This window comes from Sceloporus occidentalis, unplaced genomic scaffold, assembly GCF_023333645.1.
Source record: "Sceloporus occidentalis isolate IW3139 unplaced genomic scaffold, rSceOcc1.0.p SCAF_23, whole genome shotgun sequence".
NCBI lineage: Eukaryota > Metazoa > Chordata > Lepidosauria > Squamata > Phrynosomatidae > Sceloporus > Sceloporus occidentalis.
In genome coordinates this window covers 4018045-4032854 of record NW_028317003.1, presented here as the reverse complement: position 1 = coordinate 4032854, position 14810 = coordinate 4018045, and the positions used below count along the sequence as shown (strand labels likewise).

Here is a 14810-nt window from a genome sequence, read left to right as displayed (position 1 = left end):
AAGAATCCCTTCCCTTGGTGTCTATGAAACCTGCGCTCTTCCAGTCTCAGTGGCTGACCTCTTGTTCTTTGTATATTTCTGTTAATGAACAGGTCACTGAAGAGCTCTTTATATTGGCCCTGCATATATTTATATAATGTTAGCATATCCCCTCTGAGACGCCGTTTTTCTAGCGTATATAATTTTAACTTTTTTTAGTCTCTCTTCATAACTAGTATCACCCAATCCCCTTATTCATTTCGTAGCCCTCCTTTGCACTTTTTCTAATTCCATAATGTCCTTTTTAAGGACCGGTGCCGCATACTCAAGGTGAGGTCTTACCAATGACCTGTAAAGAGGCAAGATAATATCCTCCTCCCTTGAATGGATACCTCTTTTTATGCATGCTAAAACCTTATTGGCCCTCGCAGCTGCTTGCTGCCATTGCGCACTGTTGTCAAGTCTGTTGTCAACTGTTATTCATAAGTCCTTCTCATTGGTAGTTTCCCCCAAGGATATTCCATTTAAAGAATAGGTCGCATTTTTATTATTTTTACCATAATGCATAACTTCTCTATATTGAACCTCATCTGCCACTTGCACGCCCAGTCCCCAACTCTGTCTAAATCCTCCTGCAAAGAAGAAACCTCAAGATTAGTCTGAATTACCTGGCCTTATTTAGTGTCATCAGCAAAAACTGTGACATGGCTCTCAATGCATGGCTCTCAATGGGAGATCATTTATAAATAAATGTAAAAGAAGAGGACCGAGGACAGACACCTGAGGCACTCCACTTAATACCTGCGTACAGGCTGAGAAGCATCCATTCACAACAACCCTCTGCATTCTATCTTTTAGCCAATTTCTGATCCACATACAGACATTTGCCCCTAAGCCTATTTCTGTTAATTTATAGAGTAGCCTTTTATGCGGAACCGTATCAAATGCCTTAGCAAAGTCCAGATAAATCACATCTACAGCCACCAGGTCTATATTTTTACTAACTTCTTCATAGAATGCTAATAGGTTGGTTTGACAAGACCGGTCTTTCACAAATCCATGTTGACTTTTACTAATTGGATTATGTATCAAGATATGATCTTGAATGTATACCTTTAGCAACCCTACTATAGAAGCTTATGATTCCACTAAGTACAGAATACGAATCCAGTCCGGAATCTTTTGAGTCATAAGAAGTCCTTTTCTTGAATTTGTGCTTTTGAATGATTGATGGGTCTTCTTCCTTTGGGAATTTACACCAATTATCTTCATATTATGTTTTTAAAATTATCATCTTTATGCATCTTTAACTTAAAGCGACACTCCAGGGTGACCTCCATGCAAATTAACGTGGTTGTCATATAAAGACATTTAGACATTCTAGAGGGATGTGTATTTCAAAGTGTGCGTTGTTTTAAAACAAGAGGTCATGGTCTAAAACTAAAGAGTCTAAAACAAAGAAACTTTTATATAATGATAAAAGGGTTTGTACCGTGTTAGCCTTTGAGAAAACAGAAGTATAGTTAAAATGATACAAATGATACAATTTATTGGCTAACTGAGAGTTTAATTGCAAGCTTTCGAGACCAAATTGTTAGGGCCAAGTTGTCAGATCCCTTTTCTGTCTAAAGCTGAGATCAACAGTGCCCTGAGGTAGCATTATCTAATTAATTCCCTGTCCTCAAGTTATCTTTGTTCCCCTCTCCCCAGCCTTACAAAGGATGCCTAAACCAATCAATGTCAATGAGCAACTTAACAATAGGTGAGAGATACTTTAATTGGGAAGATCATGCAGAGCCTCAGAACAGAACTTAAGATGGCTGTCCCCATGTTGCATATGTTTAGCTTTAGTGTATAGAACCTTAAAAGTGAGAGTTCTGTTTTGTTCCCTATCTTTACTTTTTCATTCACAAATGAAATCCAAGAAGAGGCTCGATTATGTCAAACGATCTGAACATACTGTCTGATAATCCCCTATGTTTAGTCTTTTGTGGAATACGTTTTTAACCAATCATTGAGAGTGCTGGTGACTGTAGCAAAATAAATATAAAAAATGAAACAATGTAATTCTATGAATGATGCATTGTCAGCAGTTACACATTTTTTTTTTCAAAATTAGTAAAGATTCAAATCATAAATAATTATTTTTGTTGAAAAAAATCATACATTTCAGAAAAAAAATGGTCAGCAGTATCAAAGACTTTATGTAGCATGTTGGTAATAAAACTGAATATCATACCATTTCCTTTTACCTCCATGTCTTTACAACATGACAAGTATTAATCTAGCAGAAACTGCAAAGTTTGCACTTAAATCAACCACAATTATGAATGGTATCAAAATGAATTATTGAGTGAAAGGAATGTAGAGTACATGAAAAAATCCAGATAGCACAAAAGACTACTTATGCATTGCATTCTGATTTACAGAACTATAGCGACATCTTCTCTGCTTTATCTCAAGGAGGACAGTTGTTTAATGTCAATAACTTGTAGCTGTCACACACAACAAAAAGAACTAGAAAAAGACAGAAATAGATGTACTGCATTCAGGATTATGAACACATTTCCAGAAGGTTTCTGATTTATGGACATTGACAAGCAATCTTTGGAGCTCCAGCTGCCATGTATGAGTTTTCTTATTGTACTGTAGGATAGTACTATTAAAGGCTGGCGGGAGACAATACAGGGTACCCATTAGCATCTTCGCTTTTCAGACAGGGGTACATTTATATCCACCAGGCTGTTAGACATAAATTGTAGACTAAACAGATTATAAAACTTCACTACAAGCGCTGAAGAACATATGCATGGAAAATTCTGTTTCTAAATTGTATATAGATTAACCATCTCTCTGATTTTCTGGGAAAACAATCGTAAAGTTCAGTTCTTTCACACAATCAATACTGGAACTAGTATGAAGAAAACATTGACATTAAAAATGTGGTTAGTATGTCTCAACCATGATTTCCTGGAAGCCTACATTTTATAGCAATGGGTTTGATACATTAAAATGCTTTTAAAATAGATCACTTTGAAAAAAATATATACTTTATATAAAAAGACAGGTATTCCTGATCATCTATTTTATACATGTTAAATAAACTTATACCTGTTTTGAAATAATGTACTGTTTTTCTGTACTTTCTTAGTTTGTTTCTGTAGTTTTCTTAGTTTGTTTCCTCTGCAACACTTATCTACCTGCCAATTTCTGGCATCAAAGAAGGGTTTTTTACGTGAAGGTCTTCTAGTTTAAGGGGGGCTGGGAGTGGTTGTAGGAGATCAGACTTCTGTCATGTGATACATAGATGAGGGCTTTGGAAGACAGATAGGACTGATGACAGATAAGTTTCTTTTACTTCTCTTTACATGATGTCATACTTATCAGATGGTATTTTCTGAGGCATTCTGGGTGGAACAGCACATTTAATATTTTAGGCACTCTGGGTAGAATATGCTTTGATTTAACCAAACGTTTATCCGTAGAGAGTCCTATGACAAGATTGACATTTGCAGGGACAGTTTTGTATCACGTATAGCCTCACGGATAATACATAGTAAAGTATTTTAATATACATTCTTCAACCTTAAAAAGTAATTACAATACTCACCTTTAGGTACCCACTGAAATCAATTGAAGCATTTTCTGTGAGTGCACAAAGGAAATCTCTTTAGACTCCCCCAGAACTAAGTGGCGCTGTGTATACTGCATTGACGCATGCAGCAGCTCAACACATTTCCTGCAAGATACGCACCGGGGGAATCCCTCCATGCATTTACAAGGAGGAAAGATGATTAGGAATGCATTAAAGTGCATGTGATGGCTGGAGGGTGCCTTTGGGTGCTTTATTGGTGCTTTGACAGTCTAGAACATTCTCCTGGCATTCCCCTAACATACTCACTTGCTTCTTTATTATACAAATAGCAGGTAAATTACATAAGATTTTAGTCAAATACAAAAATACATGTTTTCAAGTGAATGCAAGTGCATACGATCTTACACTTTGTGAGTTGCAGGCAAGGGCATGCAAGTTGAATGATACGTTACATGTCCATGACATAATTGGTTAAAAAAAAGGTGATCTACCAATATTCCATGTTTTATCCTAGCTGGGTGCCCTGTCTGAGCCAAAAAATGGCCAGTTTGAGTTGGACCAGCCCACTTACAAGGGCATGAACACAGGGTCACCTAAAGAAATGTTAAGTAACCCTGTGGTAAAAGCAAGTAACTAGAAAGAAGGCTCTGGGCAAAGTAAGGAGGAAAGAAGGTAAGGGAGCAAGAGGTTTTGGGAGGGAGTATATAAGTGTGTATGTATGTTAGAGTGACTGTGTGTATGGATAAGTGTGTGGGTTAGCATGAGTGTGTGTAAGTGTGTGTTAGAGAGTATATATGTTAGCAGAGGTGTATATAAAAAATATGTGTTAGTCTAAGTATGAGCATATTTTAGTGTAAGTATGTGTGTTTTAGAGTGAGTGTGTATGTGTATGAGGTCTGAGTGTGTTTAAATATGTGTGCCAGTGTGTATGTCACTGGTAAGGTGTAGTCCCATGTATACTAGATTATTGAATGTGATATGAAAACGATTTCTCTGAATGTAATGAAATAATTAAAAAGTGCAAATGTGAGTTTGCAGTAGTGATTTTGTCATTTTTCCAACTAGTGTGAGTTTATTGCTGTAAATTTACATTACCTGCCTACTTGCTTGTGCGTTCTGTTTAGTGAATAGACCTTTGTAAGATACAGTATGGCCTAAATGCAGGGATTCTGGTAATAACCTAAGTGCAGGGATTCTGGTACACTAGACAAAGTATTTTTCCAAAGCTCCCTCTTGCATGCACTTTTTTGCCACAATAAGAGGGAACCTCAGTAGTGTCTTAGGCAGCAGCCTTGCATTTCCAAATGGCAGGGCCGGTCCTGCCTGAATATGTGGAATATTTCTTTTATCTACTCAGTTCTGTGGAATAGGAATAGGTAAAGAAATACAATAATATAACATATTTTAATAACAACGCAATTGTGTTTGCTTGGGAAAAAATAAACATAATTTTCCTCACAGATAACAACAGGAAACTCTTATGTCACTAACATTATATAAATTCAGTTGTATAATAAAAACACCGTAAATATTTTAACAGGACAGCAAAGATCATCTATAGTACTTTGGATTCAGAAATCAGTTGCTACCCCTGGTAATGACAAAGCCATCGGTGGATAATCACTAATATTACAACATCTTGGACTGTTCCTATCCAGTCACAACATTGAATATAAGTCAACAGTATCAACAGTATTAGCACTGTCATCAGTGCTAATGACAGAAAAAAATCAAGTATATGACATATAGACCATTCTGATGTCTAGTATTATTTAACTAATGGCACTTAGTGTGGACTACAACTACCAGTATAGTCCCTAGTTTAATGGAAGTTACGTCCACAGTGGATGATGCACACCTGCCTGTGTGATACTTCTGATGAACTGTGCCTGAAGCCTAAATACGATCTTGATGACTGTATCTGACTCAAGATGGTATGTTTACATGCCCATGTTTCATTATATTGTATCATTGGGGTTTATTCACTAAAGCTACAGTCTGTATGGAGGAGAGCTGTGGGTTCATCTCACTATTATGCATTATTATTAGAATGGACTCTAATTCTGTATAATGTACAGATAAACCAATTAGCTGTATTTTAACACATACTCCCATATTAACAATGCATCATGCAATGTGCAACCCAGCATGTGAGCTGAAACTGTAATTGCTCCACAAAGTCGCCTGCAAACTCATAGTTTAGTGATTAAACGCCATTGTTTACAATAGCTCAAAGAGGACATATTGAACCAACACATGGATTCTAGCAGATGCACACACATTCCTTAAAATAGTGAGCATTTGACATACATAGAGTATCATTTTTACATCAACATTATTAGAAAAGCACATATATTATACAAAAGAGAATTGTGTTACCTCAAACCATTGCCCATGTGATTGCATTTTCAATATGACACAGGGGTCGGGCTTGGAAAGAGCATCTCGATCTGATATCCCTTTACAAGATACTCTCAACTCTACTTTTGTGAGGCATGGGCTGTTGAAAATTCCAAGGGTATTGGCCGCAGATTCATAAATGTTGCTCATTTTCTCGCTATCTGTTAAACCTATGGAAGAAAAAAGATGAAACAAAAATTAAATTCTGCGAACAAATTAAAGCTCTAGTTTTCATTATTTTTCTGTGAGTTTTACCCCTTTGACATTCATGTCACTTTTTGGTATTAAATAAAAGTTTGATCCAATAATCTTTTTTTTCATTTATTTTTCATTAACAAACTATGTTTCAAAGTTCAATATTTTAGAATTGGGAGAGCAATTTTCTGTGATGTAATCCTCCCAGAAATGCTAGTGTTTAAATCAATTCACCTTCTTCACAGGACACCCATTTAAAGCTTTCAGAAATAACAAAAACATTATTAATTACATGGCAGTATTACAATAGTAGAAAGACTGTTAGTGTAACCTGCAGTTAAAAAGACATAAATCTTATATTTTCAATGGTAATATATGATTATTTATTTTTATATATTTATTAATATATGATTATAATTTTGACATTTAAAGACAAAATGGCAATACTGAGTGCTGCATTGGAAGTGATGGTATGACATGACAGACATGTATAAAGGTAGAATTCTTTGTTTTATACATATTATCACGGCAGAACAGTGATATTCCAATTTGTTTATATATATATATATATATATATATATATATATATATATATATATATATATATATATATCTAAGCTACAGAAGAATATAAACTATATTCTAACATATATTTTAAAATCTTATATAAGGACATTTAGAAAACTTGTAAAACACTGATTCTAATGGGATGTAATTATTGTGCTATAAATGTACTTAACAATCCGGATAAGAAAAGAAAAAATAGATGAGTTACTTCTTGAAAAGTATCTGACTTAAAATGCAAACATGGCATGTATTCAGTTCAGGAAAATGATTATGAGTATTTGCATTTACTGTATCCTCTTGGATCAGTGGCCACCATAGCTTCTAGAAGATAACATGCTTTAGGCAAGGGTTGGTTACATTAGGATGACCTAGAACTTTAATCTCCTGGACAGCAGCAAAGTGTGAAAGAATTTCTGCAACATGTGCAACTGCTTTAACATTTGGCTAAGCATAAAGTTGATAGTGAGTCTTGCCCGCACATTGCTACCTTACAGATAACAAATGTAAACATCTAATTTCATACCCGGTTACATAGAAGATTTCAATTAAATCTAGATCACAAATTGTTCACACTGGCAGCCACCCTAACGGTGTAAGTGCGGCCAAGGGCTGGATATGCACAACAACTCCCATGGGTAAGCCCCCCCCAAGAATTTTAACAAAAGATCATTCAATTTGTTAGATCAGGTTAGATCAACTGTTTTTTTTGTTAGATCTACTCTAAAATATGCAATATTAACAATCTTTTTCGGGGGGGGGGCAGCCCTGCCTCAACAAGCTGTTGAATTAACTCCGCGTTAAATCAGGTTTGATCAGACAAAATTTTTGTTAGATCTAGTCTCATTACTCCCGCATACAAAATAGGATTGTGAATACCGCCTCCTGCGTGATAGATCTGACGAAACAAAACAGTTGATCTTACCGGATCTAACGAATATCTTCCAAAATCAATTAAAATCTCACTAAATATGCAATATCTCAGTAATTAGACTAGATCTAACAAAAATGTTGTCTGATCAAACCTGATCTAATGCGGAGCTATCATAATCAATAACAGTTTGTTGAAATTTTTGTTGAGTGGGGGCTGGCTAGATTTAACAAAAAAACAGTTGATCTAACCTGATCTAACAAAGATCTAACAAATTGAATGATCTTTTGTTAAAATTCTTAATATGGGGGGGGCTAACCCGGTGGAGGTTGCACAACCCCACTTTACTTTTTTTTTTATCACAAAGCCAGTGGCTGTACATTGCAGAACCCAGTCTGTAGCTGCATTGGAAGATCGGGTGAATATAGAGCGCTGTTTACTGGGCATTTGCCTGGTGTGCCATATAACTAGTCTGGGCCTGATGATATTGTATGTGGCACCATGAGTCAAAAGAGTTCCGAACACATTTTATGAATTATAGGAAATAATGAACTTTAATACAAAGACCACTTATTATTGCAAACTATAATTGCAGAGAATCATTTTCAGCTTACAGCAAAAAATCCAAGAGTAATATAAAATGCCCTTTAATTTATCAGCATCTAATATTGGAAGGCAATACTAAAAATGACAGCTGTGAAAAAAAATATTAAAGCTGACTATTAACACCAAAGCAATAAGGGATGTAAGAAAGATTGCACACCAAGGTTCCTGACTGTACGGAAAGCCAAAAAAATATATCAGGAAGATATCACAGAGAAGGCAATGCCTTTTGACAGAAGGGCAGTAGGTCAGAGAATAAAGTGGCACCCATATAATTGGAAATATACAGATGCTGACAATGGAAAAGGCCTCATTACCATAGAACCAGCTGGTTCAATTACAAGGGCATGTGAATGCACCATGCTGAAGATAATCTGACACATGATGGAACGAGGCTTAAGGACATATCTCGATCGCTTGTATTCAAGTGTAGGATTCACTTAATATGAGCAAGAAACAAGTCAAATGGTTCACCAGGAATAAAATGTGTGGTTTTAAAAACTGACTATTTGATCACATATTTTATCTTGTAGTATATAACTCTAAAATATTTTCTGCTTTATTGGATAGAAATCTAAATATCCCTGCACCTAATTGTTTGGAAATAGCCTTATAACCATACCTGGGAACTTCTCGGCTCCGGCTACCTGGAGCCTTCCCTTGCGGGGCACGGCCACAACGGTGGGCGGTAAACACCCCCATTTAAAGGAAAAATGGACGGGGAGCGGGGCGTGTCAAGACTGCTAAAACTACGGTGGTGACACTTGCTGATGATAAATTAATCAAGGGTATTTGATTAGCAACGCCTGTCTGCTACTTAGCATCTTAATTCCCATGTAAGCAGTAAGGGTGTACTTAGTTTTTATAGACCTGCTACAGAATAGGTGATTGTTATTAACCATGTAAAACCATAGAATTCAAAGAGTCCCAGTTAACAGCGGGGGTTGTCTGCGTCCATCGCGCAGACCTTCCCCGACTGTGAAAGAGGAGAGTTCCCTGCACCAGTGGGTGTAATGCACGATAGACACAGACAACCCCCACTGCTAACTGCACCTCCTTCCGGCTGCGGCAGAAGTTGCCTACGCGAATCGCGTCTACCCACTGCCCGGACAACACACCGGGTAGTCAGAAGCACCGGTAAGTTGGGGGGGGGGTGTTAAGTGCGGTCATAAGGCATTTCTGTAGGCAGAGTGCTCTTTGAAATGCCTTTTAACCCCCTTAATGCCACTCTGCCTCCAGATATGTGTTTTAACCCCCTTTATGCCACTCTGCCTCCAGAAATGCCTTTTAAGCCTCTATACGCCACTCTGCCTTCTGAAATGCTTTATACCTCCCTATATGCCACTCTGCCCCATAATATGCCTTTTAACCCCCTAAATACCAGAGTGGCATATAGGGGTATAAGGCATTTCTGGAGGCAGGGTGGCACATAGGGGATCAAAAGGCATATCATGGGGCACAGTGGCATTTAGAGGATTAAAATGCATATCATGGGGCACAGTCAGGGCCGGCCCAAGGCAAAATGCCGCCTGGGGCGAATTTTAAAATGCCGCCCCCCCTTATCTACCCTTCCTCTCCCTCCGTCCCTGCCGCCCCCCCACCCTTATCTACCCTTCCTCTCCCTCCGTCCCTGCTGCCCCCCCCTTCTTGTACTTACCTTTCAGCAGTCCTGCGGCGAGTCTCCCTGTTCGGTCTCGGTGCCGGCTTGTAATGTTGAGTGCCGGAAATCTTCCGGCACTCAGCATTACAAGCCAGCACCGAGACCGAACAGGGAGACTCGCCGCAGAGGAGAGAGCGAGGGGCGCCGAGCGGGTACTGACAGCGGCGCCCCTTTCTCTCTCTTTCGCTTTAAAAAAAAAAAAGGGCTTGGGGCGGCGAAGTGCCGCCCCTTCAAGAGTGCCGCCTGGAGCGGTTGCCCCACTCGGCTCCATTGTCGGGCCGGCCCTGGGCACAGTGGCATATAGGGGGTATAAGGCATTTCTGGGGCAGAGTGGCAAGCCTGGGGGCAGATGTGCATAACTAGGGGGCAGGTTGGAAAATAAAAGGAGCTTTAGCATAGCTTTTATTTAAGAAAAATAGTTTACATCGTTTACATGAATAAACATTTACTAGTAAAACTTTTTTCCTATAGGGTCTTCTTATATTCATTATATATTTTTTTTTTTTCCCTAAATTAATATTCAGATTTTGGGGGGTCGTGTTATAATCGAGCAAATACGGTATTTGTGAACACTACGCTAGATCACCATAGAATCTAACTAGTTTTTAGGGTGGACTTTGAGGTTCACATTTCAGCAAATTTATCATCGGTACCAATCAAAAGCCTTGTTATGGAACTTGAATTTATGTGTAGACCTTACTGGGTCTATTCACTAAACTGTGGGAGGGACGAGCATAAGTGAGTTGAAAAAAGTAGGCAACTCGCAGATTAATTAAACTAGCCAGTTGCAAATGTTAGCTGGAACTTACATTCCCTTGCGTTCTAGTGAACGTTCCAGTTGTTTTTTGTTAGCGTGAAAGGGTACCGCAACCTCAGTTGAGTCTGATGAGTAGAGATAACCTTTAACCTGACTGATCACTTCACTTGTTAGTGAATAGACCCCACCTCTTTAAAGCACACATACATTATATCTTGTGGAAGACAATCCACCAGCATTTACTGTTTTACTAGAGATGTTATGATATATATTTGAATGGCTCACTATCTCCTGCAGTATCATATGGAAAAATGTTTTAAAAAGGCACCTGCATTTTGCTTGCACAGATCATCTTAGATGAGGGAGTGAATAAAACCATTAATCAACACAAAACATTACAACATATGTTCAGCTGCACTATTTATAATACATGTATATATAAAATGATATTATATATATATATATATATATATATATATATATATATATATATATATATATATATATATATATATATATATATATATATATATATATATATATATATATATAAATAAAACAAGCAACATGGATATAAAAGCCAAGATGGGGGTGAGGGGACATAAAGAGCATTTATGGTGTAATACCCCTGTAATACTTTTATCATTTTTATACATTTCATAAACTAGAAATCATCTCTCCAACCTAAATCCAGGTATGGATCAAATCCATAGGGCTGCTGACCATGCAAAAGAAAACAAAGGCAAACTGCAATACCCTGAAAATTCTATTATTTTGTCTCACTAATTATCTGATAATAATGAAAGAAAACACATCAATTGTTACTATATAGAGAGTACAGAAAAAATATTTCCTTTCTACATCCCTTTTGGACACAGTAATTAACATTTAGTTGCATATTAATTTTAAATTAATTTCTCCCAACTTCGATTAGAGGGCTTTTAGTCAACCCTTTCACTTGTAATAATTTTCTGTGACTTATCAATTTGCGCAGGACACCATAACACACTCTCCATATTTGCATATTATTCACCTAATTTAATCCAAGCTCCTATCTTTGAAAAAAAAAAATTACCCAATGCAGCACAGATAATATGAAGCTACAGGAAGTAGTGTATTTTTAGATGTGTGTTATGATCTCAGAGAAAATAAAAAAAAGAAAGGAAAAAAAATACAGATCACCACGCAGAAGAGGATGAGTAAGATCACCCTAAAGCTAAGACTATCAAAGCACAATCTGCCTTAATGAAGTCTGGCAGATTAATCAACACCTTTTCCGCTCCACTATCGGGCTTTCAGAACTGAAAAAGAGAACTGAAAAAAATAGAAAGCCGTAACGGATTTACTTACCAGTTTACAATTTACAGTATAATATCAGGGAGGTTCAATAAGTATAGTAGTCTACAGACATTTTGATAGGTATGAATACACTAGGTCGCTATAGCTTACAAATCTAAGTGTTGCTTCCCTGGTTGGTTATTTTATCAGGTGTCTTGGACAACCAGTGTGGGGGGATTCTTGATAATTCTACATGGCCTAAGTAGACTAAGACATTAGCCTATTTATTGGGAGATACTACAACTCTAAACTTAGAATATCTACAAAGCAACTAATCAAAACTGTTTTTTTCTGTTGATTGTGATTCAGGATTGGAATAACAGGGAAAGCACGGAAGGACAGGCAAATAGCCATGGAGTTGCTTCAACTAGCCAATGAGGTGATGGAGCTGCATCTGGATACATCTGGGGAAATCCCAGGTATCATCATGTTCAGCCCAAGAATATCTACCTCAAGAGTAAATACTGAAATCATGTAGCATGTATAGTTATGCGAGTCAGTGTGGACTTTAACCTAATATCTGGCTCAGCTCACTTGGTCAGAAGGGGAGAAGATGAGCGGATGCTGGACCAGTTTGGCTTAAAGAGATTTTTCCATGGGCCTGGTTCTGCCACAGCTTTAGGCAAATTCTCAGGGTCGAAAGGTATAGAATATACTACAATAATTTGATATCTTTTCTCATTGGTATCGTCACAGATGAAATCTGTAAGTCTGTATGTTAAGTGAGAAACATGACAAATATCATGTTTGAAACCATGGTACAATATAACCTCTCAGCCTGTATCAGAATCACAATGCATTGTGTTATGTTTTGGTAATTCTTTCATTTTTTCTGTTAGAGGATGAGCTAGCTTACCTCATTTACAGAAAAGCAGAGTGCATGACATTTCTTACTTAAATCAGCACACTGATATTTGCCTATATAGGCTGTCATGATGTTTTGTCAATGGTTAATATGCAGAAAATAATCGCCTACAAATTAATGCATGTTAAATTGATATTTAGATTGATAATTAAAAATAGGTACAGCTTTTTAATGGGATGGATCAATTTAGGTAAGATAGTTAAGTGAGGGCACGGCAGATCAATTTCCTAAAATTAACTTACAGAAGGAGGGGCAGTATTAGGCCAAAATCTAATTAAACTGAAAATTTAATATGAAAGGAGGCATGGAGAAGAACACTAGCTGCGAGGTATGAACATTCCCACTTTGTTAATCTTAAAATAAATGTAAAAATTTGAGAGACAAAATGAAGTAAAAATTAAGATGTGGGTGTATTCCTTTGTTGATTTAATATGCAAATATATACAAGATAGCCTGCTGTGAATATGGTAATTACAAGTACAAGAAGGACAGTTTTATTTGAACTTTTACCAGTTTCTAGATGTTAATTTACTGGTCAGGTACCAAAGAAGCACCATACCTAGCCCTGCATACCTCATATGCATACTCATGCATAGGCTACATGTGAAAATCATCCAGGTAGAATACTCTGGGACACTCAGACTAACATATGGGGATGTTTTAACCAGGCATCTCTACCCGACTTGTGAATAAGTATCAGTGGCTCAGGCTGCCTGGAGCTAAAGGGTAGAGCACGCCTTGTGTAATGGGGTGGATGACAACACAGAAGAGAGATATCGATGAGAATATACAATTATTTGCAGGATGAAGTCGGAGACAAAGACATGGCATTCACTAGACATAACAAAGTGAGTAAACCAGGGGATGATAGAGCTAAAGGCTTCTTTAACGTAATGCAACTTTCCACAGCTGTCCACATGGCCACCATTGCAGCCATCATAGCCTGGTGTTTGAGATCTGCAAGGCACAACAGAGGTCTGTGCAGCTAAATATTCAATTTTTGTGGTTGGTATGCTTAAAAAAAACACAAAAAGGAACCAATAAGATAAAGGTTTAGGCAGCAGATGCGCACACCCCAAACCCAATATGAGTTTGTCTGAGATAGTGTAAAAGTGTAAGGCCATGTCATGCAAATGGGAAAAGGAGTGATGGTTTATTAGCATGTTAGTGGTGAAGAACATCCTGATTGTAAGACGTGTGTTATGAAGAAGCAAAAAATATATTGTTTTTACTGGCCATTCATAGCAAATAATACATTGTTTACTCTGGGATGAGTATAATACACGGGACAAAGGTCTGCCTGATGACAGCTTAGTCTCACCTCCAGCAGTTGAAGCAGCATTTTTGACTCTGTACCAGCGGTCACACTGAGTTTAAATTCAACAGACTTAAAAAAAAGTAAAAAGAATAATAACATTTAAAATAATGGAAATATGAAAAGAACTAAATGATAAATAACACAAATAATAAAATAAAACAATTAAATGTAAAAATATAAAATCCTTTTACCTTTTAAAATTGGTTTAAAAATTATTGTTGAGGACATGGAAAGATTTTGGCCCTCCAAATCTTTTAAAAATATGCATTTAAGGTGTTGCTGTACTCAAAGAATGTTGCAGAACATAAATTAGATATTTGTTTAATAGTGGCACCTGTCCTGTGAAAGAAATCCTCCACAAAATTAAGACTTTTTAAAAAAAAAATTCACCCACCTTTAACCTTTTTATATATTAGTGCTATCTAAAATATTGTTTTATATCTATGAATATATTTTTAAGCCCTGCTAACAGTAAACAAACGTGCGAACTCACAGCTAAAGACAGCAAAATATTCTTGGTTTTTCAGGAAATAAACTTCATTGAAATTTGGAATTTTGTAACATGTCAGATTTCTGTGGTGAAGAACAATGGAGCAAGTATTTGCTTGGAGTGCATTTTGGAATAGGAATGCCTGGATGCAGTTTGACCACACGTCCAGGATTGC

The 14810-nt window shown here is 37.0% G+C and overlaps 1 protein-coding gene across 2 annotated transcripts in view; it reads right to left on the bottom strand.

Annotated features, from left to right (window-relative positions):
- The window catches only part of LOC149300710 (copine-4-like), a 127330-nt gene extending 121206 nt beyond the window's left edge, over positions 1-6124 (bottom strand). For both annotated transcript variants that reach the window (XM_089484948.1, XM_089484949.1), the window contains exon 1: positions 5954-6124. In XM_089484948.1, coding sequence (XP_089341074.1) covers positions 5954-6124 — 171 coding nt within the window. The remainder of the gene's footprint in view (positions 1-5953) is intronic.
- Between the last annotated feature and the right edge of the window lie 8686 nt (positions 6125-14810).